The 27,516-nt window shown below is 37.4% G+C and overlaps 2 protein-coding genes across 15 annotated transcripts in view; one reads left to right on the top strand and one right to left on the bottom strand.

Moving 5' to 3' along the window:
* The window catches only part of GPR33 (G protein-coupled receptor 33), a 56,829-nt gene extending 34,951 nt beyond the window's left edge, over positions 1-21,878 (bottom strand). For 5 of the 9 annotated variants that reach the window (XM_027572819.1, XM_027572828.1, XM_027572826.1 and 2 more), the window contains exons 1-2: positions 21,770-21,868; positions 14,342-14,519 (exon numbers count right to left, since the gene is read on the bottom strand). The gene's annotated coding sequence lies outside the window, so the exon portion shown is untranslated. Of the gene's footprint in view, positions 1-14,341; positions 14,520-21,683 lie in introns of all 9 variants that reach the window. The other 4 variants (XM_027572821.1, XM_027572820.1, XM_027572831.1 and 1 more) reach the window with 4 other exon arrangements.
* Positions 21,879-21,921: 43 nt separating this feature from the next.
* NUBPL (nucleotide binding protein like) overlaps positions 21,922-27,516 on the top strand; it is a 279,513-nt gene continuing 273,918 nt past the window's right edge. For all 6 annotated transcript variants that reach the window (XM_027571567.2, XM_027571565.2, XM_027571564.2 and 3 more), the window contains exons 1-3: positions 21,922-22,040; positions 22,608-22,755; positions 26,874-26,908. In XM_027571567.2, coding sequence (XP_027427368.1) covers positions 21,933-22,040; positions 22,608-22,755; positions 26,874-26,908 — 291 coding nt within the window. In that variant the 5' untranslated portion in view covers positions 21,922-21,932. The remainder of the gene's footprint in view (positions 22,041-22,607; positions 22,756-26,873; positions 26,909-27,516) is intronic.

Raw genomic sequence — 27,516 nt, 5'->3', positions numbered from 1 at the left:
TTAATGAATGCGTGAGGCTAGTAACTGTACATTGATATTGTTCAGCTCATTCTCCTAACTCTGATTCTGTGGTTAGAAGGAGTCAGATATTCTACCTATCCTACATAGACGGGTCTACAGGTATTAACTAAATTATGTGAGCTCTACTGTTGAGTTGGTAGTCTATGTTTTTCATTTTAAAATTAAAATTCTGGCTTTACATCAGTGTGTACTTTTAGCATGAGTTAGTTGTCCCAAACCAAGTCATCTCTGGATACACTGACAAAATAGAATTTCTTTGACCTGAAAAACTGGAGGTCACACCGGAGATACCACACTGTGAACAATAAGCTGACTCCTTCAACAACATGTCTGGCTCTCCTGTCTCTAACTCTGAAATCTCTATTTCATATCTCTAGCTCTAACTTCTCTTAAGTTCCAGTCATCTGGACACCTCCATCTGGATATCTCAGGTCCATCTCAGACTAATTTCTAAATGCAAATTAATCATCTCAAATTCCTAGTCTGACATTTCTTTTCTTTTTTTTTTTTTAAGATTTTGTTTATTTATTTGACACAGATGGATACAGTGAGAGAGGGAACACAAGCAGGGGGAATGGGAGAGGGAGAAGCAGGCTTCCCGCTGAGCAGGGAGCCCGATGTGCGGCTCGATCCCAGGACCCCCGGATCATGACCTGAGCCGAAGGCAGATGCTTAACGACTGAGCCACCCAGGCGCCCCCCTAGTCTGACATTTCTGCTTTGGATTTCTTCATAGGACACCTAGCCTTCATAGCATTTACTTGTTTTACCTACTGTCCTTCTCCATCAGAATATAAGCTCCACAAAGGCAAGGGTTTTTGTATGTTTTGTTCACTGCTGTATTCCCACTACCTACAAAAGTGCCAGGCATGAGGTGAATATTCAGTGGATATTTGCTGAATGAATCTTTATGCCAAATTTGCTCCTTTCCTGGACTAATGCCCTTACTAGTGTTTATGGCACTACAATTTTCTAGTTTATTCAGACTCAAATCCTTGTGGTCATTTTTGACTTTTCCCTATTCCCTTCCTATATCCATTTAGTAGACAAGTCCTTTCAATGTTGTTTCCAAATATCTTTTAGGTTAATGTTATACTTTCTGTTCTCCTTGCCACCATTATAAGTTAGATATTTGAAAACTGACTGGGACTATGAAACAGAAATTTACTAAGTCTCATGTTCTCTAGGTTTTTGTTACCCTAATTAATCTTACATATCACTGCCAGATCAATCTTACTTGGAGCTCAGCTCTCATTATGTCATTTCCTTACTTGAGGCTCAGCACTCTTTAAATACAGAATCCTCAGCCTGGCATTTGGAACTGCCACAATATGACCCCAATCTGTCTCTTCAGTTTTATCTCCCACTTTTCTTTACAGATTCCTTATGGTACAAAGAAACTGGGCTACTGTTCTTTGAATACTCTTTCAACTTTCCCCTCTCTGTACTTTTCTCATGCTACCTACTTCAGGAATGTTAATTACCAGCTATTTCTTGTATTCTTTGCATTTGTAAAGCTAAATAATATCCATATACTACAATCTTTTTTTAAAAAAAGTTTTATTTATGAGAGAGAGAGAGAGAGAGCAGCAGGAGGAGCAGAGGGAGAAGGAGAGAGAGAGAATCTTCAAGCAGACTCCCCAGAGAGCATGGAACCCAATGTGGGGCTCAATCCCAGGACCCTGAGATCATGACCTGAGCCCAAAATCAAGAGTCGGATGCTTAACTGACTGAGCCACCCAGGCACCACTATAATCTTTTGATTCATCAGTTTTAAAAACTGACTTACTGTGGTAGATAAGGATTTAGCTCTTTTACACTTTACCTCTGTGCCAGGCATCTTCCATTTGTCCCTCCAGTTCCACCAACCACCTGCTCTCTCTTTTAGGAGTCTCATCTGTATAGACCACATCTATAGCTCCCATAATCTCAGGCTTCTTGTTGGGTTTTTGTTTTTCTGAAGCATGTGCTCTAGTAGCTTCCTAAGAAATGATACATGGTAGGTAAATTTTAAGAGGCTTTGAATATCTAAAAGAGTCTTTGATAATTTGGTTGGGTATAAAATTCTTGCTTTAAAAATGACTTTTCTCTCAGAATTTAGAAGGCACTGCTGTATTCTAATTTCTTGTGTTTCTGTTGAGAAGTGCAGTATCATTCTAATTTCCTACTTTTGGATGTGGCTTTAAGAAGTGTTTAGGAGATGTGTCTTTGTGTTGGTCATTTGATGTTTTGACTATGGTTGGCCTTTGATATACTCTTTCACTCTGAAGATATGTGTCCTTCAGTCTTGATATTTTCCGCATATTATTATAGAAGACATTCTTAGCTGCCTGGTCAATGAACATTCTTCCTATAGTCCTTACTAACAGAGTCTGATTTTATTTAGGCAGCAATGTGCCCATGATTGCTAAAGCCAGTCATGGTAATCCCATTCTTATTTGCCAGATACAGTACTTGTTTTTCCAGTTTACCTTGTAACTAATGGTAGCCATGTAATGCTTTTCTGGTCAATGAAATAAAAGAAGTCTGCTGGAGGGAGGGAACGCTCCAGTGAATGGTTTTATTTTCTGATATGAGTCAGATTTACGGGAAAAACTCATTGTATTATCTCTGGTTTCCTGCTTTCGATGTGATTATGAAAGGGCATGTTGTCACTTTAAAATTGTGATAGTCATCTTTTTTATTGAAAGGTGACAAACCTAAGGACAAGATGCCAAAATACTGAGAAATGGGAGAGTTGATTGAGTCAAAGCACCAAATCCAGAACAGCCTACCTCCAGACTTCATGTTATATGAGATAAATACTTTTATTACTTTAGCTACTTTTTGTTTGGTTATTTTGTCAGCTGTAGCCAAATGATTTCTAACTAATGCATACCTCATTGATAAGTTTTCCCCCTTCAACTTCTCTATTCTCTTTCTGGGACTCTTATTAGTTGGAGCTCCTGGATTATTATTTTTTTTACCCTTCCCCTCACCCTCTTTTTTCTCCATCTCTTTCTTTACTGTTCTTATTTTCCAGGAAACTTCCTCAATTATAGGTTTCAACCATTCTACTGAATTGTTGATATCAGCTATTAGATTTTTAATTTCCAAGACCTCTTCTTCTCTGATAGTTCTTGAAAAATTTATCTTGTCTGGTTTTCATGGATATAACATTCTCTTGTAAATATTAGCCTGTTAATTATTGTTTTGAAAAGTTTTCTTCTGCTACCTGCATTGTCTCTATTTCTTTTGAGTTACTGTTTGTTGTCTTTTCGGTTGAAGGCTTTCCTCAATTGTAGGATGATACTAGGTTGTCTCTTTATATTTGCAAAAGGTCCTAAAAAGTTGACTAGATGCTATATGTGTATGTGTGTGTACTCTCTTGTAGGGTGATTGGGCAGTAAATAAGCTTAAAAAAATTTTTTTTAAGATACCCTAAAACAGAAGTATCTGTAGATATTTTTTTAGGATTTTAATTTCTCCAAAGAAGGATCATCAAAAAGGTATGCATACTTGGGCACCTGGGTGGCTCAGTTGGTTAAGTGACTGCCTTCAGCTCAGGTCATGATCCTGGAGTCCCAGGATCGAGTCCTGCATCGGGCTCTGGGCTCAGTGGGGAGTCTGCTTCTCTCTCTGACCCTCCTCCCTCTTGTGCTCCCTGTCTCTCATTCTCTCTCTCTAAAATAAATAAATAAAATCTTAAAAAAAAAAAGGTATGCATACTGGTAAACATTATAGGAGGAGTGGTGGTGCTGGTGAAAGTGATTATGGGCTCCATAATTCACTACCTAGACTTTCACTTAATCCTTCTCAGTGATTTGCTGGTAAATATTAGCAACTAGCTCCCTGAAAGAAAAAAAAAAGCCCTGATTTGTAACACTTGCCAATATTTGAAGTATAAATATTCTTACTATGTCCAATTTCAAGCTACTAACATGATATCACTAAGAGTTGGGAAAATATGTACAGTAGCTCAGCATTATATAGTATTTCTACCATACAGATACAATAGATGTAAATAACTTCAAGAGCATAGATAATAATAAAATGTAGTAAAAATAATTAGGAAGTTATGAGCTTTGAGTAACTATTACGTCTGTTTGATACAACTTATTTAGTTGTAAGCTTATATAAATTAATTTTAAAAAAAGGCTATGTTTAACAACTGCCTTGCAAAATTCCTGAATATTTAACAATCAGCTTTTGTGAGCTGGTACAAACTAGCTCTGGAGCATCACTGCTGTTTCCAGTCCTAGGCCCACTTCACTGTGTTTTTTTCTGACTCTCTATTGTTGATTTTCTCTTGAAAGATTAGTTCTAGTATCCTACAAGGGGATGGTGGAGGATGAAGAATGATGGCCTAATTGCATGGGTGATAAGTAAGTAAACCTAGGGATCTTTAGCTTGCAGTACAGGCTTTCAAAAAATCCTAATATTTTCAGTGCCATACATAACTCTTCCCTCTTATGATACCTGCTGCCGCAAAGTCCTAAGCTCTCTTTGACTCTGCCAGCAAAATAAGCTTCTCTGCTAGTGTTTAAGAGTAGATGCTTGGGATGCCTGGGTGGCTCAGTTGGTTAAGCGTCTGCCTTCTGCTCAGGTCATGATCCCAGGGTCCTAGGATTGAGTCCCCCGTCGGGCTCCTTGCTCAGCAGGGAGCCTGCTGCTCCCCTGCCTGCTGCTTCACCCCCGCCCCCCGCTTGTGCTCTCTCTCTCTCTGATAAATAAATAAGTAAAAAAAAAAAAATAATAAAAGCAAATACTCTGCTCTCCTGGGTCAGTTGCTGCTGTTTCATCTGCTTTCTATCTTCTAAGAAGATGTTGACATAACTTATTATCTTCTCTTCCATTTTCTTTGTTCTTATGGGTTTACAACATTTTTACTCCCCCCCTTTTGGTGGGAGCAGATAAGTAAGTGTGTTCAATTAGGTTTTTTTTTTTTTAATTGGAAGGGGAGCTCAATAAGTATTACATTTAAAATTTGTTGAATTGACTTAAGATTCCTGGATGCCTATAGTAGCAACTAAACTTTGTCAATTGATAGGGCTTCACTAACCAATGATTTATTTAATGTATTATTGTTTTCTAGGTTATAAGATATCCACTTTGATTTTTCTTCTATGTTCCTTTTTTAAAATAGATTTTAAATTTTAGAATAGTTTTAGATTTATGGAAAAGTTGCAAAGATTGTACAGTGTTTTCATATACTCCACACCCACTTTTCCTTATTACAAATATCTAACCTTTGTACATTACACTTTTGCACAATTAATGAACCAAAATTGATACATTATTACTATTATTATTTAAAGATTTATTTATTTTAGAGAGAGAGAGGGGCAGAGGAAGAGAGAGGGAGAGAAGCAGACTCCCCACTGAATGTGGAGCCCAAAGTGGGGCTCAGTGCCACCACCCTGAAATCATGATCTGAGCTGAAACCAAGAGCTGGATGCTTAACTGACTGAGCCACCCAGGCACCATGTATTGATGAATTATTTTTAAAGTCCATACTTAATTTAGGATTCCTAAGTTTTTACCTATTATGTTTTTTCTGTTCCAGGATCCTATCTAGGATATGACATTATATTTATATTTTATTATTTATTTATATATATTTTAAAGATTTTAATTTATTTGACAGAGAGAGAGAGAGCACACGAGCACGTGCACAAGCAGGGGGAGCAGCAGAGGGAGAGGGAGAAGCAGGCTCCTCGTTGAACAGGGAGCCTGACGTGGGGCTCGATCCCAGGACCCTGAAATCATGACCTGAGCCAAACGCAGACCCTGAACCGACTGAGCCACCCAGGCGGCCCTAATGACATTGTATTTAATCATTATGTCTCCTTACTTGGCTATGATAGTTTCTCATACTTTCTTTGTTTTTGATGACTGTGATAATTTTAAGGAGTACTAATTAGCTGTTTTATAGAATGTCCCTCAACTGGGATTTCTGTGATGTTTTTCTCACAGTTAGACTGGGGTGATGGTTTTGGGAGGAAGACCATGGAGATAAAATGCCATTTTCATCACACCATATCAAGAGTATTGCAATATTGCAATATAGTTCTGATGCTAACTACCTGGAGTTAGCACAGATTCTGGATTAAGGGCACAGTCCCAAGCAAGAATGGGAAAGAGCTTACTTACTTAAGCATATACTTACAATTCCAGTTTTATTCGAAAGGCTATAAAAAGAGGCTATAAAACAGAGCTTTTATGCCCTTTTTCCATGGAATCAGGGTGTGTCACTCTTCTGGCATGGCATGTGTTCACCATCCAGGAAGGTCCTGAGCTTTGGTGTTCAGAGTTTATACTGGGGTTTCATTACATAGGCACGATTGATTAAATCATTAGCCATGTGATTGAACTCAATCTCCAGTATACCTCCCCTCCATGGAGGAGGTTGGGCTTGGCTGAAAGCCCCAACTCTAATCACATGGTTGGTCTCTCTGACATGGCCAGCTTCCATCATAAGTCCTTTTGTTAGCATAAACTCAGGTGTGGTCCAAGGGGCTTATAGATGACAAAGATTCTATTACTTGGGAAATTCCAAGAACTTCAGAGTCTGCTCTCAGGAACCAGGGATGAAAGCCAGTCAATTTTTTTTTTTTTAAATATCACAACAGTTACATACTATCAACATGACTTACCACATTTATGTTGACTTTAATCACCTGGCTGAGGTAGTGTTTGTCAGAGTAGAGTTTCTTCCTCTCCACTCTTTTTCTAGTGTACTCTTTGGAAGAAAGTCACTATGTGCACTTAAGGTATGGAGTGTTATGCTCAACCTCTTTGAGAGGGAAGCATCTACATTAAATTATTTGGAATTGGAATTTGGAAAGAGATTTATCTCTTTCCCCACATTTATTTATTCATGATTTACATCAGTATGGCTTTATACATAGTTTATACTTTTGATTATAATTTAACAGTACTTTATTTTACTGCTCAAGTTTTTCCAGCTTTGGCCATTGGGAGCTATTTTAGTTGGATCCTTTGTCCCTTTGACATACTCCCATCACTATGTTATTTTTGTTTTGTTTTCTTTGAAAAGCACTTCCTTACTTTCTGGCACTACATATGCTCCAATCTCATCTTGTGTATTTCCTGCATCAGTCCTAGCATCAACCATTTCTCCAAGGATTAGTGGTTCCTTTTTATTGGAGAATGGTGTTACCTACATTCTTTTAAACCATTTTCTTTTCTCCTGAGTCCTGTTTTAACTTTATTTTTGGAAATAATATTACCAGTCAGTGCTCATTCCCATTTTGATTTGGATGAGATTACCAAGATCTGGAAACTATAAATCAGAGTTTGTCCATTCTCTTGTACAGAAGATAAAAACAGAGCTTTAAGTAAAAATTGCAGTTGTAAGGACCCTGAATGTTTCCTTTTTAGTAACATTCAGAATTCCTGAGGATGGAATTATCTCATATGAGATAGAGAAGTGAAGCTCAGGGAACTGAAGGATGAAGCTATGGAAAAGAGCAAGAGAAAACATGATTTGACTTCATGATTTTTTGTCTCAATTTGTATTTTGGAGACATAACACTGGAATTCTATCTCTGGAAGCCCTGGGATACCTTTTCTTCTCACCAACATTTTATTATGAAAAATTCAGACATATAACAGGGTTGAAAGAATTTTAGAGTGAAATAATTTTACAGTGCAATCTATTCACAGTACCTAGATTTTACTATTAACTTTTTACTCTATTGCTCTACCACATATCTGCCCATCTAATCATTTCTTTTTTAAATTTTTTTGGTAAAGATTTTATTTATTTGACAGAGAGACAGTGAGAGAGGGAAAACAAGCAGGGGGAGAGGGAGAGGGAGAAGTAGGCTTCCCGCGGAGCAGGGAGCCCGATGCAGGGCTCGATCCCAGGACCCTGGGATCATGACCTGAGCCGAAGGCGGACGCTTAACGACTGAGCCACCCAGGTGCCCTTTTTAAACCCATCTTATTTTTTGATGCATTTTAAAGTAAATTGCAGACATCATTATACTTCTCCCTAAATACTTCAGCATATGTATCAATAACTAGAGTTCAATACAGTTGTTAAAATGTAAAATTTACATATAATAGCATGTGCAAATCTTATGTGTGTATTTGCTGAGTTTGACACATACGCATGGGTAACCCAAACCACTATGACAATGTAGAACATGCCATCACTTGAGAAAGTTCCCTCATGTCCCTTTCCAAATAATCCCTGCCTCCACCTCCTCCAGAGGCAATGACTGTTCTAATTTTTTCTCTACCATGGATTAGTTTTGCCTGTTCTAGAATTTCATATAAATGATATCATACAGTATGTACTTTCATGTGTTAGGTTTCTTTCACTAGCATAATGTTTTTGAGATTTATCTATGTTGTTGCACATTTGTTCCTCTGCTTGCCTTTTATTTATAAATACACAATTTGAAAATCTGTTCTTCTATTGATGTACATTTGGGCTATTTTCAGTTTGGGGCTTTTATGAATGAAGCTGTTATGAGCACTTGCATTTGAGTCTTTGTGGGACATGTTTTCATTTTTCTTGGGTAAATGCCCAGGAGTAGAATTGCTGGTCATAGGGTAGGTGTATGTTTAAGTCTTCTAATGTCAGACTATTTTTCCAAGTGGTTATACCCTTTTTTTCCCTAAGATTTTATTTATTTATTTGAGAGAGAAAGAACGAGAGATAGAGAGCACGAGAGGGAAGAGGGTCAGAGGGAGAAGCAGACTCCCTGCTGAGCAAGGAGCCTGATGTGGGACTCGATCCCGGGACTCCAGGATCATGACCTGAGCTGAAGGCAGTCGCTTAACCAACTGAGCCACCCAGCGCCTGTGGTTATACCATTTTAAATCTACCTCAATAATATAAGAAAGTGCCTTGTCAATGTTTGGTTTTGTCATTCCTTTAAATTTTAGACATCCTAGTTGGTATGTAGTGACTGATATATCCCTGTAATTTTAATTTGCATTTCCCTGATTATGTTGAGTACATTTTTCATGTACTTATTGGCTTCTTGTATTTGTGTACTTATTTTACTTTTATGAAACATCTTTTCAAACTTTGTCTATCTTCTATTGGATTGTCTTTTATTGCGAGTAGTGGTATTTCTTTTATATTCTAGATGAGGGCTGTCCAGTTGAATTTTCTGCATAATCCAATATGTTTATTGTAAAAAGTGGCTAGTGCAAATTGAGGAAGTGTATTTTTAATTGTATTTGATTTTAATTAATTAAATTGAAATAGCTACATTGGCTAATGGCTACCATATTGGGCAGTGCAGTTCTAGATACCAGCCCTTATCAGATACATGTTTTGTGACTATTTTCTGTCTGTGGCCTAGCTATTCATTTTTTTTTAAAGATTTATTTTTTTATTTTATATAGAGAGTGCATGAGCAGGAGGGGCAGAGGGAGAGGAAGAGAGAATCTCAAGCAGACTCTGTACTGAGGACAGAGCCTGACAGGGGGCTCAGTCTCATGAGCCTGAGATCATGACCTGAGCCCAAAACGAGTCAGCTTCTTAAGTGACTGAGCCATCCAGGCGCCCCTTGGCTATTCATTTTTTTTTAATGGTGTCTTTTGATGAGCAAAAGTTACAAATTTCGATCAAGTCTAATTTTTCAATTTTTTCTTTAATGGCTATTGCATTCTATGGCCCATTTAAGAAACTTGTGATTACTCCTAAGTCAATGGGTTTATGGTCAACCTTGATGATGTTGGGTGAGAGTCATGGGTTATTTGAGTAACACTGTTGAAAAGATCTTCGTTACCTGATTGGATGCTTTGGCACCTTTTTGAAGAACAAAAAAAACTTTAAGTGTGGATCTATTTCTGTCCTCTCTATTCTCTTGTATTAATAATTTATTTATTTATTTATTTGACACAGAGAGAGAGACAGGGAGAGAGGGAACACAAGCAGTGGGAGTGGGAGAGGGAGAAGCAGGCTTCCCACGGAGCAGGGAGCCCGATGTGAGGCTCCATCACAGGACCCTGGGATCATGACCTGAGTCAAAGGCAGACACTTAACGACTGAGCCACCCAGGTGCCCCTCTCTTGTATTAGTCTATTTGTTGAGCCTCATGCCATTACTACACTGTTTTGATTACTGTAGTTTATTGTAAGTCTTAAAGTGTGAGCCCTCCGATTTTGTTCTTTTTCAAGAGTGTTTTGAGTATTTTAAGTCCTTTGAATTTCCATATAGAGTCAACTTGTTAATTGGGATTATGACTGGGATTTTGATGATTTAGACGTGATGAAAGAAACATCTGATATTTTTGAGATATATACATATATATATATACACATACACTCATTTTTAAAAAAAGATTTTGTTTGTTAGAGAGAGAGAGAGAGAGAGAGAGAGCACACAAGCAGGGGGAGCAGCAGGCAGTGGGAGAAGCAGGCTCCCTGCCCAGCAAGGAGCCTGATGCAGGACTCAATCAATCCCAGGACCCCGGGATCAAGACCTGAGCCCAAGGCAGACACTTAACCGACTGAGCTACCCAGGTGTCCCTAGTTTTGATATTTTTGAAAATAGTTATTTACGTAAGTTGGCATATTTTAATACTTTGTCAAGAAGGAAAATAGGGTCTAATCAGTCTTCTATGATCTAGGCCAAAAGAGAGCCTATAATAATCTGTTTCTTCCATTTTGTATTGTTTACTTAGAAGGGACTCTGGACAGTAATTTCTCTGGCAGAACCTGGGGTTAGAGTTGCAGACTCTCTGGTGCATGAAAAGTAAAAAATCTAGGTCCCGGGCACCTGGATGGCTCAGTTGGTTTAGCGGCTGCCTTTGGCTCAGGTCATGATCCTGGAGTGCCAGGATCGGGTCCCCATATTGGGATCCCTGCTCAGCGGGGAGTCTGGTTCTCCCTCTGACCCTTCCCCCTCTCATGCTCTCTCTCAAATAAATAAACAAAATCTTAAAAAAAAAAAATCTATGTCCCAAGAAACAGAATAGAAACCGCTTCTAAGATGAACTAGTGATTCTAAATGTGAAAAACCCCTATATAACTCTTTGATTTATGTCCTATTTAAGGAAGGCAATAAACTTTGTGCTTTTTCTGGTCTGCAGCATCTCTAAACTATTTTGCCTTGATTTTTCTCTAAATTATTTTAGGAGAAGTGAAATTACACAACCTTGTTCTCTTCAGTATGAGCTTGGAAAGTAAATCTACAGAATGTTTAATCTCTTCATGTTGTATATGAAGAAATAGAGAGTTTCATGATTTGCCCAAGATCAGATAGCTACTTAGTAGCAGAGTTCTGACAGTATTCCAGGCTTCTCAACCTCTCTACTCCACTGATATTTTTTTTTTTTAAGATTTAATTATTTGACAGAGAGAGAGAGCACAGACAGGGGAAGGAGCAGAGAGAGAGGGAGAAGCAGACTCCCCAGTGAGGAGGGAGCCCAACTTGGGGCTTGATCCCGGGACTCCAGGATCATCACCTGAGCTGAAGGCAGATGCTTAACCAACTGAGCCACCCAGGCGCCCCTCCACTGATATTTCTCACCATGTATTCCTGTGATAATAGCTAACTAGTCAGTAACTCCCATGCCCCTATATGTGCCTGGCACTAGGCTATGTATAGATGATATAAATTACCATTATGATATAGCTCTGGTCCTCAAATACCATAGAGTCCTGTGTAAGAGAAGATGCAATTAGAAAACAGTAAAAGGCAATATGTAATAATATTCCAAATTGGATAGATTTTAGGATAAAGTGGTATGGATGTACATAGAAGTAATATTGTGCTTCATTTTAAATAAATATGGCTGTGTTATGGCAATACTGAACTGTACCAGAGAGCAGGTTTTATAAGAGAGACCTGAAATAGGCTAGCTTTGCTAACTTAAATGTATAAAATGAAAGCAATCAAATTTCACCTTAAATTCATGCTTTGTTAAACAAAATGTTCACAACAGTTAAGGAAGGTGAAGATAAATACTTGATGAAATTATCAGAGAAGGCTTAATGGAAGAAGTAGGGTTTGAGAAAGAATTTCAAGGAATGATAAAATTATGAAGGGCAGAGGATTATAAACTATTATAAATGGGACATGAATGATATTTTAATGAAAATTTGAATACCTTAAAAATTAAAATGTGATTTCAATGCAGTTCAAGAGAATGCCATTAAATATGTTTATGGGTCTCTGAAATGAATTACTTTTAACTAAAGCTAGTGAAGCCCAAATTTGTATGGGAAGCTCAGAGGTGGAAATGCCTACTGAATTAGTCAAGTAGGTATCTAGATTTCTTCCTAAAAAGGTGGTGCTATTTTGCCCAGGGGCTTCTCCTATGATAGCTGGTCCAAATGGAATATTGTTTTTTTTTTTTAAACAATATTCCTATAAAGGTAATGAGATAGCTGTATTTCCATTTTGCTTTCAACAATTTGTCCTAAAACAAATAAATCAACATCTCCAATATTTCATTTGCTTATCTAGAAATGGGACAATAATAACTTCCCTGTCAATCTCATGGCAGTTGTGAAACCTGAAAGGATAATATGTGTGAAAATGCTTTGAAAATCTTTCAGATATAAAATTCAGTAAATAACAATAATTGTACAGATATGGCTCAATGGAGAGTCTATGAAAATATTTTTAGAGATAAATTCTTCAGAATTCTCTGCAGTATTGACTTGGTTTTTCTCCAAAGATTCTAATAGGCATTATTATATTTTTCCTGGGGTGTAGACAGCTTCTTGTGTACTGAATCATCTTTCATCAACTGGGCTGATTTACAACTTTGCAGTTAGATGTTATTTAGAATATCATTGGAAAATTCTTGTTTGTGTTACTTTTTATTTATACATTAAGTACAAAAAATTGTTTTCTTTATACTTGTATCCAGATTAGTGCAATTACTTAAGAATGATGATGAACTGCTAATGTAGATAATGAAATTGCAACTCTAATTTCTTACATAACTGAAGAGAAACTATTTTGATCATTGAGAGAAGAGCAAAAGGAGTAGAACTGTAACACTAATTTTTCTTTCACTAGAAGGGGAAATTGTTACCAAAAGTGGGTTCAAGGGGAAACCTGGCTGGCTTAGTTGGTAGAGTATGGGACTTTTGATCTCAGGGTCATGCATTCAAGTCCCATGTTGGGCATGGAGCCTACTTAGAAGAAAAAAAAGGTGGGTTCAGTTGTTACTAAGAAAAACAGAACTTGATTTATGAAGCAAAGATAGTCTTCAGTTCACTGCCTCCATGTGTCTATTCTCTAGTATCTCATATTAAAATATTATTTTATGAGGTTTCATAATATAACAATTATTAATACTCAAGTAATAGTACTTAAAATTCTCACCATAGGTTCAAAATACACAAAGGATTTAATTTCTTAACAAAATATGCATATTTTTATATGGCAAAAAAGTGCCATTATATGTCAATTATATCTTAATAATTTAAAAAAATTGCCTACAAGAAACTAAACCTTAAAAAAAAAAACTGTACCTTGACTATATTATTACTAAAATCTGGGTTAGTGAGTATTAGTTATCTATTGCTGCATGACCAATTACCATAAACTTGGCAGCCTAAACAACACACTTAAAAAAAAATTTATTTGAGAGAGAGTGAGAGAGAGAAGATGGGGAGGAGGGAGGAGGAGAGGGAGAGAGAGAATCTCAAGCAGACTCCAAGCTGAACTCAGAGCCTGATGTGGGGCTCAATCTCGCTACCCTGAGATCACGACCTGAGCGGAAACCAAGAGTTAGATGCTTTTTTTTTTTTAAAGAGTTTTTTATTTATTTGACAGAGGGAGACACAGTGAGAGAGGGAACACAAGCAGGGGGAGTGGGAGAGGGAGAAGCAGGCTTCCTGCTGAGCAGGGAGTCTGATGTGGGGCTCGATCCCAGGACCCTGCTATCATGACCTGAGCCGAAGGCAGACGCTTAACGACTGAGCCACCCAGGCACCCCGAGTTGGATGCTTAACCAACTGTGCCACCCAGGTGCTCCAAAAACACACATTTATTATCTCATGGTTTCTATGGGTCAGGAATCTGGGAACACAACTTAATTGAGTCCTTTGATTCAGGATCTTTCTTTCTTTTTTTTTTTTTTAAGATTTTATTTATTTATTTGACAGAGAGAGAGATAGTGAGAGCAAGAACACAAACGGGGAGTGGGAGAGGGAGAAGCAGGCTTCCTGCCAAGCAGGGAGCCCCATGCGGGACTCGATCCCAGGACCCTGGGATCATGACCTGAGCCAAAAGCAGACGCTTAACGACTGAGCCGCCCAGGCGCCCCTCAGGATCTTTCACAAGGCTGCAAACAAGGGGTCATCCAGGGCTGGAGTCTCATTTGAAAGCGCACCTGGGAAGGATCTACTTCCAATCTAATGTGGTTATTGGCAAAATTCAGTTCTTTTCAGGCTGTTGGACTGAGGGCCTCAGTTCTTTGCCGGCTGTCACCTGTTCGTTGCCACATGGCTTTTTCCATAGGCAGTTCATAACATGGCAGCTTGCTTTGTCAAAGCCAGCCAGGAGGTCCCCTAGAAAGCCAGAAGTTACAGTCTTACATATTGTAATCACAGTAGTGACATTCTATCACTGTTGTTGTATTCTCTTGGTTAGAACCAATTTATAGGTCCTGGTCACACTAAAAGGGAGCAGATTACAAAAAGGTGTGAATACCAAGAGACAAGGATCATTCTGGGCCATCTTAGAGTCTGTTGGAAAAAAACTGATTAATGTGACATATAACATAAGCTAAAAAGAGAGAGGTTCCCCCTAAGAAATCATTCTTAATTAATTCTATAATCCAGAAGGAATTGGTGAGATTGGCTTAACAGAATTTCCTGTTAACTATACAGCATCACAAACTAATAAGTACCAACTACTAAGCACATTATTTTCTTCTTCCGCTATTCTCCTATTTGTCCAGTACTGTCAAATATGATATGAGGTAGCCCTACATCAGGCCCCAGAAAAGTGGCAAATAGTTGTACTTCAGAAAAGCATTAGAGAAAAATATATGTATATACATTTCATCAGCAAACAGTGTACTGCATCAGCAAATGGTGTTCATTTTGTTATACTGGTAACTGATATCTATTAAAAATGTCATTCTTAACAGCACATTGCCAGCATGTTCCCTCACATAAATAGCCTCAGTTTAATAAAACCCTAATTCTTGCACATGATTAGAAATTTGCAAGAGAGATTCAATGTGGCATTAATATAATAAAGTCTTTGACTTTGAGTAATTGACAGAACTTCTGGTAATTAAAAGAGCTCTTTATATTCCTAATCAAATCAAAATACCAGTTTTAAACTACTTAGAATAATTATGCCCCAAATGAATATTTTCTATGCAAAAATGTTTTTATCTGTTTTAAAGACTAGCAAAAACTAGAAAAGCCTGAGATGGAAGAGATTGGTAATTGTCATTTCAATAGTGTTTAAATTGTTGTGTTATTGTTAGTAGATGGCCTCCAATAGGAATTGCTCTAAATCAGCATGCAGATGTATTTTGAGAGATTATAGTGGTTTGGTAGGAGCTCTTCACTTTTATAAGTGGATTGAACAAATTTTTTGCTGCAATATTTATATCATGTGTAATAACTGTACATATGGTTAATAAATCCTAAATAGAAAAGATTATTAAATGAATTGAAAAGATTTGGTATCAGAACACCAAGTAGTCTAAGATATTATGTAAGCCACATGATTATAGAGGACATCTTCACATTTTGGTAGCAGCATACAACAGACAAAAATCTATATTATCTCCTTTTCCCTGAAGAAAATAGAACTTCACATTAGCTGATGTGAAGGTTTGGTATCTTGATGGGGCTCTGCTTTGTCATTGTCCTTGGTGTGTTCTCTAAAGTACACAGGAAGATTCTCTTCTGAATACAGAATGAAGTAAGGTTTTAGCAAAGTCTTGTAGAGACTTAAGTCTTCTAATCTCTAGGATAGAATTGAAGGGTAGGAAGGACTTGGCTGAATGAATACGTTTGGTACTTGGAGAAAATGAAATAAAAAAGCAAAAGCACAAGAATACTAAGGCCCTGTGTGTAGCAAGTATTTGTCTTGGGTGACAATACTTTTTCTAAATTCTGATTGTGTGGCTTCTATTTCAGGACAGGATCTTCTTTGAAGCCTTAAACAGTAAATAGAGAATATATTCAGCTATAACTCGAGCCCTGTGACCTTTGTCCAAGGATTCAGTTCAATCTTATAAATCAGAAATTCAAATGCCAAATCACCCATGATTTATCCAGCTTTGAATATTCGCATTTAGAAACCCATCCTGTCTCATTCTAGAGGTGGATTTTTAGTCAGTGGGAGGCCTTTTGTCAGAAGCTTATCTAGTCTAAGAATATACATACATTTACTTTATGTAATTTTTTAAAAATAAGAATGGGGAGTTTCTTTGACAGCATCTTAGTTTACGTGAGCTAAGGTACTGAAAGTCTTTGATGGGGAAACCTTCCTAGATGAGGTTTCCTACAGAGACTGACTCACTGAGAAGCTATTTACCTAAGTAGAAATACTTTATATTTCAATGTGAAAATTTGTATTAGATATAGGTAAGAGACAGTTTCATGTTTAGTCATGAGCAGAGATATTTGGAAACAAATCACACCAAAGGACAAAGTAAGGGCAATTAATGGGGCTGTCATTTAGACAGGTCCATTGAAGGGGTGAGATTTTCATTTCAGCGAGCCCTTTGCGCAGGATAAAAGGTTCAGTTGAAGACAATAACCTTAAACTGAAGGAATTGGTACTAGTTTCTAAGCTTTAGTTAGTATATTTAAGAGACAGAAAACTGTTCATAACACTCTTTTTCCTTAGTGAGTTGAGCAAAGGAATGAAGCATGTTCTCAGCTGATAAGTAGGCTTATGGACAGCGGATGAGGCAGGCACTGCTTCTGTGTGGGAATCTGAATTTTCAGATTGTCTGTGGTCACCTGAGGATCTTTTTTGGGGGTGGAGGGAGGGAATCTAGCAGACACAAATACATGCTTTCTAGAAAATAATACAAAGTATTACCGTATTCATAGTTAGGAGACATTCAAAAGAATCCTGTCTGTTTTGAACAGTACTTATTTATTCATTGCTCTTGGGGTGGTAGAAACCAGGACTGAGCCTATGTAGTGTCCAGATGGCCACATAGTGATGTGACCTTTAATCCTCAAGGTCTTTATCTATTTATACCAGCATTGATTGAGATGCCACATACTTAACCATGCAGATTGTTGCCAAGTCTTCCCTTATTCTTGACCTTAAGTTCTCTTAAAGACCAACTTTCTCTCAACCACTCTTGCAGGAGCTCTCTCAGACTGTCTGCCCACACACAACACTCAACTGTTTTTATTCTATGGTCCTGCCACTACACTGGTAATAGAGGCATTGATTCTGTTGTTCTTACATCCCTTACACTGATTTGGGGCTCTGATGTCCCCCTCTTTACTGAGATTCAGTAAGAGAGAGGTAGTCACAGTGTATCAGGTTCTTTCTTCGAATCTGTAATAGGTACTGATAATTTTAACTTCAAATAACAAAAATCCAAACCAACAGTGGTTAAAACAATTAATTATCTCACACAACAAGAGCTCTGGAGATGCAGTTCAGTACTGGCGCAATAGCTTAACTATATGAACAAGAATTCATCTTCCTGACATATTTCCACTTCATTACCCTTAGCTGTTGGCTGTCATTGTATCTGTCACCGTTGTGATTCTCATGTTCACCAGATGACGGCCACACATCCAGGTGTCAGTCATATCCATGGTTAAGATGGGAAAAAGGAGTAGCATCAGTTATGTTCTATTTTATAGCAAAAGCTTTCTCAGAAGCCCCCCCAGAAAATTTCCCTTACACCACATTGTCCAGAACTATACCATACATGCCAAGAACTATGTCTAGAATTAGCAAGTGAAACTATGTCTAGATTAGCAAGTATTTGGATTTCTATCATTTATAGTTGTATGGTGCAAGGAAATTGGGGGTTGAGAATGTTCTTGGGCTATCCAACTACCAATATCTGGCTTAAGAACTTGTGAATATCTAAGTTCTCACTTTGCTCCTAACTGTCTTTTTTTTTTTTTTTTAAGATTTTATTTATTCATGAGAGACAGAGGGAGAGAGAGAGAAGCAGAGGGAGAAGCAGGCTCCCAAGGAACAGGGAGCTGGATGCGGGACTTGATCCCAGGACCCTGGGATCACGACCCGAGCCGAAGGCAGACGCCCAACCATCTGAGCCACCCAGGTGCCCCTGCTTCTAACTGTCTTGATTCCCCATAATCCCACAAAATTTTATATAGTCTTTCTAGGACAGATATTGAGTTGGCTTAGTCAATATCGATTTCCAATCATTTTTTTTCCCATTGCTTTCCTCTAATCTATAGGTTAAAGATATGTAAATGCTTGATTTCTCAGCTTCTCTTGCTTTTAGGGGTGGTCATGTGACCTGGTTCTAGCCAGTCTGGTGTGTATGTGGCTTCCCCCCGCCCCCCACACGCCGCCAAAAGGGCAAACATACTAGAGAAACATTTTTATCTTTGTCATTCTCCTCTTTTCCTGTGTGGAACATAGCCTTGATGCCTGGAGGTGCAGCCACCATCTTGAGGACAAAATAAGGACAACAAGATGATGGAACCAAAAGAATGAATTTGGTACATAACACAGTGGAGCCACTGTATCAGATCTGAACAGTCTACCAATGAAATTTTCACATGAGACTAATACATCCCTACTTATTTAAGACAATGATAGAGTTTTCTGCTACTTGCAGCCAATGTAATCCTAACTTATATAAGTAAGAAATCATGTTTTTGTATCATGTTGTTCTCCCAAAGGTATTGTCTTTGCCAGAGCTTTCCCCATTCTCCTTAAAGGTCCCAATTTTCAAAATTGAAAACGAAGAAAATAATTTCTTTTCTCTAATATTTTTATGTATCATAAAATGATGCCACATAGTTTATCAAAATGGGAAAGGGCTATATAAGGTACAAGGAGTTATAGGGGGAAAAGTCTTGATAAATATTATGAAACATATCTTACCATAGTTATAAGTACATAGAAACACATCCAAATTAGGCCAAGGCAGAAAGAGAATTTATTGGATGGCTGTAGGTATATCTCATGGATCTACGAATAGGAAGTATAGCTTGAACCTCACTATGGACTAGAATCAGGAATGGGAAAGCTATTATGAATCAGTGCACTCCCTCTCTGCACACATGATCTCTTATGGTCTGCTTTATTCTTCTCTGTTGGCATTAGCTTTTTCTGCTTCTCTGTGCACAAAGAAGAAATTAGTCCCTTCAGCCTTACCAGTTCCAATGCAAACTAAGATTGAGTAACATCTCTTATTTTAAAGTTTTTTTTTAATATTTTTTTTATTTATTTATTTGAGAGACAGAATGAGATAGAGAGAGTACATGAGAGGGGGGAGGGTCAGAGGGAGAAGCAGACTCCCTGCTGAGCAGGGAGCCCGATGCGGGACTCGATCCCGGGACTCCAGGATCATGACCTGAGCCGAAGGCAGTCGCTGAACCAACTGAGCCACCCAGGCACCCTCTTATTTTAAAGTTTTATATAGAAAGAATCTAATTGGTCCAACTTTGTGTGTCAGTCTTTAACCCAATTAGTGACCATGGGATGGGGTCAAATGGCTTAGAAATTCTTAGGAGCAAAGGGAGAATATTCTTTTAAGAAGGAGCCATGGGTGTGTGTGTGTGTGTGTGTGTGTGTGTGTGTGTGTGTGTGTGTGTGTTTGTGGCAGTGGTTGCTGGAGAAGAAATAATGGACATCTCTACGATTCTCCTGATATCCTATCTGCTGAAAGGGTAAATCAAGTTAATGATTTGTTCATTCTACAAACAAAAATATTACTTGTTCCTCCCTTTACGTTATCTCTCAGAGAATGTCAGTGCCATTTATCTAGTTGCCCATGTCATAAACCTCTACATAACCAATAAGCATCACAATAGCTAACATTTATTGAATATGTGTACTTTGTGATAGGTATTCTACATGAATTATTTTATTTTAATATTTATTATTTATTTATTTTCTACATGCATTATTTTAAATTTAACCTTGCAACAACCCTATAGGTAGGTATTATCTATTTTATAAGCAAACATTTCTCTTGGATTAATTACTACAATAACCTCCTATCTCCCTAACTCTGGTCACACCTCTCCCAACCATTTTTTTTACCTGGTAATCAGTAGTATTTCTAAAACACAAATCTAATTATGTTATTTTCTCACTTTAAACCCTTCTGTGGTTCCCTTAGGGTAAAGTCCAAATTCCTTTAAATGATATATTAAGTCTTTTTTGATCTATGCACCCTTCATCTTTGCCAACTTCCATCCTCATCTCTGCACCATCCTGCTTACACTCTACTTGCAAGACTTGAAGATCATTTGAAGTTCTTACCAGTTCATTTCTTACCTCTGCACAACCCTCTAGCTCTTCTCACAGCTGATGCCTACACATTACCCACATTAAGGATTCAACTTAGATGTTAGCCTATCCAGAAGCCTTCCCTGAATGATTTGGGTGCCCCTTCTTTGTAATTCTGTATCTCTCAGTGCTTTTTTCCTATGCGTATCACACCATGCTGAACTGTCAGTTAACTTATTCTGTCTCTCACACTGGTTGGTAAAGTTCTTGAATGGAGGGATTATATCTGGTCCAGGGTTGACAACCCTATGATTAGGGTAGTACTTGGTGCATAGTAGTTGCTCAGTAAATATCTTTATAAGTCTAGAAGAACTTGAAAAGCTACCTGGACAGAAACAGATATTCAGCATTTCTTGTTTAGTGAATGGATTATTCTGATAGTCATTCTCCTTATACCTATTGTTTTGGTTTATAATTTATAAAAATTGAGGAGATAAAAATTGATAAAATTAACTGAGAAAACATATTGGAAAACAAGAAAGTGATAAGCCAAAGGAAGCAATAATGTGAGATTGGGGGAGAAAAAGCAAGGAACTGAATTTTTCTCAGAGCTTATTTAATTAAATGTACTTGTTGGAAAAATCTAACCCTTACAATAACTATTTGAGATTGAAATGTTATGTCTGTAGTAAAGACAAGAAAATTAAAGAACAGAGTAGAGCAAAACAAACTGAATGATTATACAACAAATTTTCTACAGATAAGAAGCAAATAAAAGAAATTAAAATCAACCTTAGAAAATATTATGGAGAATATGTGAGAGTAAGTCAACCTATACCCTAACTGATCCTTTTGCTGGGTCTGGGTTTCTGTATCAGCTTTCTAGCTTTCTCTTGTACAGCTACTTCATTTGCTCTCATCTGCTTTGGAGGTAGGAATACTTCATTCCTCATACCAAAATCAATTCCACCTTCTCCCTCAAGCTTTGTCTCACTTAACTTTCTTCTTGAGCAAAACTTGCTTAATTAGACCTGCCTTCTGATTTAGCTATTTCTGATTATGTATATATATATTATACACTATTATTGTAGATCACGCGGGCAGGGTGGGGGTAAAGCAAAATTCTTAACAGTGGGAATGTTTAAGTTACCATATTCTGCGCAGTTGAGAACCTGGAGTCATTTTCCCAAATTCTACCATTTCCTACTTCTTTTCAGTCAAGTCTCTAAACTTCAAGTCTCATTTCTTACTACTGAAAAGAGGATACTAGTAAGAGTCTCGTATCTACCTACCCGAGGATTTCTGTCAGGGCCAAACAGATGAGGTATGTGAAAAACGCTTCACAAATATTTGATTAAACTCTGTAAAATATTTGTACCTGGCTACGAACCGGACTGCATTAACAAATTGGGTTGCCGGGCTGAAGAAACTCAAAGGCGGCTCGTCTCTAGGGAGAGGAAGCTGAGCGTTACTACGTGACGTCATCACCCTACGACGGCCGCGACGGTTTCCGGGCTGGGCTTAAAGCAGTGTTCCGAGCTATGGGGTGTTGGCAGCGTTTGTTGATTTTTGGCGGGGTATTGCTTCGGGGTGGTGGCGGGGCCAGTGTACCGCTTGCGGGAAGCCGAGTGTTGGTTTGTCGGCGCCAGGTTCGTGGTGCTGCTGGACAGGGGGAGGCGGAAGGGACGGAGATGCTGGGGCGGCAGGGCCGCAGGGGCCCCGGCATAACCTCTTGCTGTGGACTCGCCTCAGACCTTAACGGGCCTCCGCCTACTCGGCGGCAAAGTGAGACCCCAGTTGGCTGGACGTCCCCACTTTCCAAGCAGGCCCCCAGAAGGACCAGGCCGAGGCGTGGCGGGAAATGAAACAGATGTCTAGAACATGGATGTGTGACTTGTGCATTGTTTTCTCTTTTAGTTTATTTAGAAAATAGGTTAAAAAGAAGGAAACACGTGGAGGATTTAACTCCATAAAGAATCAGTTTATTTACTTTACATTTTTAACGTCTGCGTATCCTGGCAGATAAATTTCAGCTTAAACAGTGTATTTCCACGATTGTGATCAATAGCAGTAGGTAGATGGTACAAAGGACCTAACAAATGGAGATCAGCAGAATTAACCTAGAAAAGAAAGCCCTATTACAAACTCCGAATTTTTACTTTAACAGAATGATAATAGAGATGGCTTATTTTAAGACTTTTTTTTTTTTTTTTAAGTTATCTGGTGCTGACAGTGAGACCCTAAAACAAAGAAGAGCACAAATCATGTCCCGAGGACTTCCAAAGCAGAAACCGATAGAAGGTGTAAAGCAAGTTATAGTTGTGGCTTCTGGAAAAGGTGGAGTTGGAAAGTCTACTACAGCAGGTATTATAAGATATTCTGATCTCAATTAGGAATTTATGCCAACTGGCAAGTGCACAGCATTAAAATTACAGTTTTGATTTTTAAAGAGTTATTTGTAAAATTCCGTAGTGTCAGGAGTTGGTAGTGATTAGGAACTTAGGTTAGCAGTTTGAAAAAACTAAGTATATAGCCAGGTCTTTGACTCCTTAACTGAGGAAAAGGAAGTCAGATTCCCCATCAGATTGCCCATCAGATCTTCAGTTTACTTAACTGTAAAATGGCAATGACGATAACCTTTTTCATAGGGTGGCCATGTAAATTAAATAAGCTAACCACTTAGCCCAGTGTCTCCTACATAGTAAGTGCTCAATATTTGGTTGCTGTTATTATTTCTTAAACGTTTAGTAACTTTAACACTAAATTACTTGTTCTTTGATATTCTTTCCCAGTCTGTCAATGTACATATAGCTACACAGTTGCAAGGAGACTTTTTATGTTATTGTGGCCTTTTTTCATTTAACCATAATATAATTTTCAACATTCATAAAATCAGCATTGATCAAATATTTGAAAATTTGTGAAGGTTTAACATTGTTTTAATTGTTTAAAATATCATCTAATCTTTTATCTTTTATAATAATAATACTGGAGCAGAGAATTTTTTGGTGGCTCTTTTTAATTGATTGTAGATTTCATTGTGACTGAAATGCTGCTTTCAGATTCATAGGAGACATGCCACCAGATATAAAAGAGTTACCATCCAAGACTAATAACCAGATAGTCCCCCAATTTTTCAAAAGAAATTTTCAAAATTTTTTAGATTTATTTATTTATTTGTGAGAGAGAGAGAGAGAGAGAGAAAGAGAGGGGCAGAGGGAGGAGAGAGATTATCCTCAAGCAGATTCCCTGCTGAGCATGGAGCCTGATGCCAGACTCTATCCTAGGGCCCTGAGGTCAGGACCCAAGCCAAAATCAAGAGCCTAACCAACTGAGCTACCCAGGAACCACAGAAATTTCTTATTACAGGTTAATAATGTAAAAGGGTAATGACTTCCCTTCTTCCAATCCTGCACAACGGAAGTAGCTTATATTATTAATTTGGAGTCATAAAACACCCCCCCTTTTTTTTAAAAGATATATTTATTTTAGAGAAAGAGAGCATGAGCAGCAGGGGCAGACTGAAAGGAGAGAATCGCAAGCAACTCTTCACTAAGTGCAGAGCCCGACTCAGGGCTCAACCTCACAACCCTGAGATTACAACCTGATCCCAAATCAAGAGCCCGTCTCTTAACTGACTGCACCACCCAGGCGCTCCTGGAGTCATAAAACACTCTTATCTTGTTATTGCCTTGTATTTAATTTTCAGTCATTTCAATAGGAACGGCTGCTAATTCAGGTCTTATCTAGTCTATCTTTTTTGCAGGAGATTTTTAAAAAATGACGATTGTATTTTATTTGTCGATTTTCATGTAGTTCTAGATTGACAAGATCTTTTAAATTACAATTTTTTTCCCAGACTGTTAACCTAAAGTTGGGGGATATATGTACCTTAAAATTCTTCAGTTCCATTGAAATCAATGACATTTTGAAATAAGAAGGGCTAGTACAGAGTTCTGTGACTAAAGGTCTTGTGTCTTCACTTAAAAAGCCATTTTTAGTAATTTCCCAGTATAGCAGTTTTATGGTTGTACAGCCAGCTACAAATCCAGCTATATAATTTATTAGCTTAATTTTTTTTCTCATTTTGACCCGAAGGTAATTGTGGAAGAGTTTTTCAGATGTTTTGAAGAAAATAAGATTTACCAAGTATTATAGTTATAATGGACCTATAATATTACTGTTTGATACTGTATTATTATTAAAAAATGATTAGTGATTATTCCTAATGAATTAATGCTATATGCTACACATTTTTACTTTCTTTCCTAAGGGCCTACAATCCATCTACTTAATATTTTGTTTTTAAAATTTAGAAGGTTTTAGTCTGTGGTTGTAGAATCCACCTCTTGTTTTTTGAAAATTCAGAGTACATTTATTTGTTTTCAGTAATGGAAATTCCTTTGCATGCTCTGTGATTACTTGGACTGGTTAAAGATGGAGAATATTTTCATGATGATATCCCTAAGTTCTTCGAGTTTTATGCAGTATAATTTGTTGGGTCTGTAGGCTAGTACTTGTTTAAAACATTGTTTTTGTATTTGGTTAGCGGTCTTCTATTGTCATGGAATGTGACAGCATTTAAATAGGAAAATCTATGAGAAAATATGCAGTTGTGACACATAGTAGGTGTTTCAGTAAATGCCCCTTCCTTGCTTTTTTTGTTAGCATTAAACCATCTGTCCCAAAGAACTGGCCTTTACTTCTTTCTGACAGCTCTATTTGCATACATAAGTCTTAGAAATAAGTTGTTTCTGTGTGACTCTGTTGGTATTATATTTCTTTCATATACACACACACACACACACACACACACACACACACACACACACACATAGACACATTATATACATGTTTGGGACTATATATATGTTCCAAACTATCTCAGAATTCTTCCCATTTGAATATGTATGCTAGAAATTTTTTTCAGTTAGAATGATGATACATGGTTAATACAAACATGCTCTGTGATTCCATTGTATAAATGTGAGAAGACCCTAACACTGAAATGAAGTAGTCTCTTAAAAGTTTCTGCTTAATAGTTAGATGGTTTAACCTATGATATACCTGAAATTCAGAATTATTTGATAATTTATAAAAATTAATTTGTCAAGTGACATGTCCTAGGCTAAGTACTTTATATCAGTATTTCATTTAATTCTCACAACAGTTATGAAATAGGAATTATCCCCATTTTATAGAGGAGGAAAATAGATTTAGGGGTAAAATATCTTACTCAAGGTTATATAATAGAAGGTGGTAGAACTAGGATTTACTTTGAAACCAGGTCTACTTTGAAAATTTATGCTCTTAACTACTTTATTTAGTTATTTATTTTTTTAAAGATTTTGTTTATTTATTTGACAGAGAGAGACAGTGAGATAGGGAACGGAAGCAGGGGCAGTGGGATGGGGAGGGCAGGCTTCCCGCTGAACAGGGAGCCTGATGTGGGGCTCGATCCCAGGACCCTGGGATCATGACCTGAGCCAAAGGCAGATGCTTAACGACTGAGCCACCCAGGTACCCCTGCTCTTAACTACTTTAAGGGAAATAATCTCAGCATCATTTATAACATTGTTCTATTAAATAAATGTGATTCACAGTATGAAAGTCTACTTATCAGTCTTGGAAATTTGTTACCTTTGGACCTCTCTTCATCTCAGATGTAGCATATCTCTATTGCTGGGCTCAAGGTGGTTTTGGGACTACTTTCCTTCTGTAAAGAAGGATTCACTAGCAATAGCAGTTTTGGGAACATGTTTTACTGCCTTACCTTTGACCCTCTTCCCTTTCCTCTGCAGAGTGGTCCAGCCTTTCATACGCAGGTATTTGTGAGTTAGGTATTTGGAATTCCTGCATTATCAGCATTTATTTATTTTATTTATTTATTTTTTAAAGATTTTATTTATTTATTTGAGAGAGAGAATGAGAGATAGAGAGCACAAGAGGGAAGAGGGTCGGAGGGAGAAGCAGACTCCCTGCTGAGCAGGGAGCCCGATGTGGGACTCCATCCCGGGACTCCAGGATCATGACCTGAGCTGAAGGCAGTCGCTTAACCAACCGAGCCACCCAGGTGCCCTATCAGCATTTATTTTTAAAAAGCAATAGGATCATATATACTTTTATTTATTAAAAGGTATATATTTTTTAGGCAAAATGTTTTTGAAAATAATTGAACTATATATACCAGTAACATTGTTTTTTAAAAACTAAGATTATTTAAACAAAATTATAACAGGTTATAAAAATGAATCGTTTAAACTGTTAATTGTAGGACAGGCATCTATTGCTTATGTTGGAATGTTACTCTTTTTTGTCTTTTTTACTTTCTGTATTCTCTCCATGTCTTTGTTTTTTATAAGTAAAGGAGATACATTAAAAAATTTCTGTGCTTTGGTTATTACATTGAAAATATTAGAAGGCAAACTGAATTTTAGTAGAAGAAAGTTACTAAATTTGATTACTTTTTTTGTTTCTTACAGTGAACCTTGCACTTGCACTAGCAGCGAATGATTCGGTAGGTGTTTATTAATAAAAATATTAATTGATTAAAATGTTTTTTAAGGAAATGATAAAGAGCATATTTTTCATTTATTCTGTCAGGGGCTATATAGTGTAGCTGTAGTCCCTTGCATTTCTTTAAGGAACTAAGAAATTTTTAAGTACTGAGTACATCTAATGATAATGATGAAAATGGAAGGGGTCAAAGAATTCAGGCAGCGTTTAGAAGGTAGAGAAGGCAAGGAAATGGATTCTTCCTTAGAGCTTCCAAAAGATATGTAATTCTGCCAGCACCTTAATTTTAGCTCATTGAAACCCATTTTGGAGTTCTGTGATAACTTCTCACAGTAGAAGTAGGAAATAAATATGGATGGGAATTCAGTTTTCTTAGTTCTTAAATTTCCAAAGATGTCTTTATTTTGCCTTTGTATTTGATTTGACTAGATGTAGAATTCCAGGTTCAAAATAATTGCATCTCTGAACCTTGTAAACAACATTCCTTTTTCTTCTCTCATGCTAATGAAATGTTTGATGCTAGTCTGATTCATATTGCTTTGTAATAACCTGTGTTTTTCCCCTCAAAGCTTTTAGAGTTTTCTTTATGTCTTTTAAGTTTAGAAATGT

Source organism: Zalophus californianus, chromosome 6 (genome assembly GCF_009762305.2).
Source record: "Zalophus californianus isolate mZalCal1 chromosome 6, mZalCal1.pri.v2, whole genome shotgun sequence".
Lineage (NCBI taxonomy): Eukaryota > Metazoa > Chordata > Mammalia > Carnivora > Otariidae > Zalophus > Zalophus californianus.
Note: the sequence above shows the minus strand (reverse complement) of the source record. Positions and strands in the feature narration are given on the sequence as shown.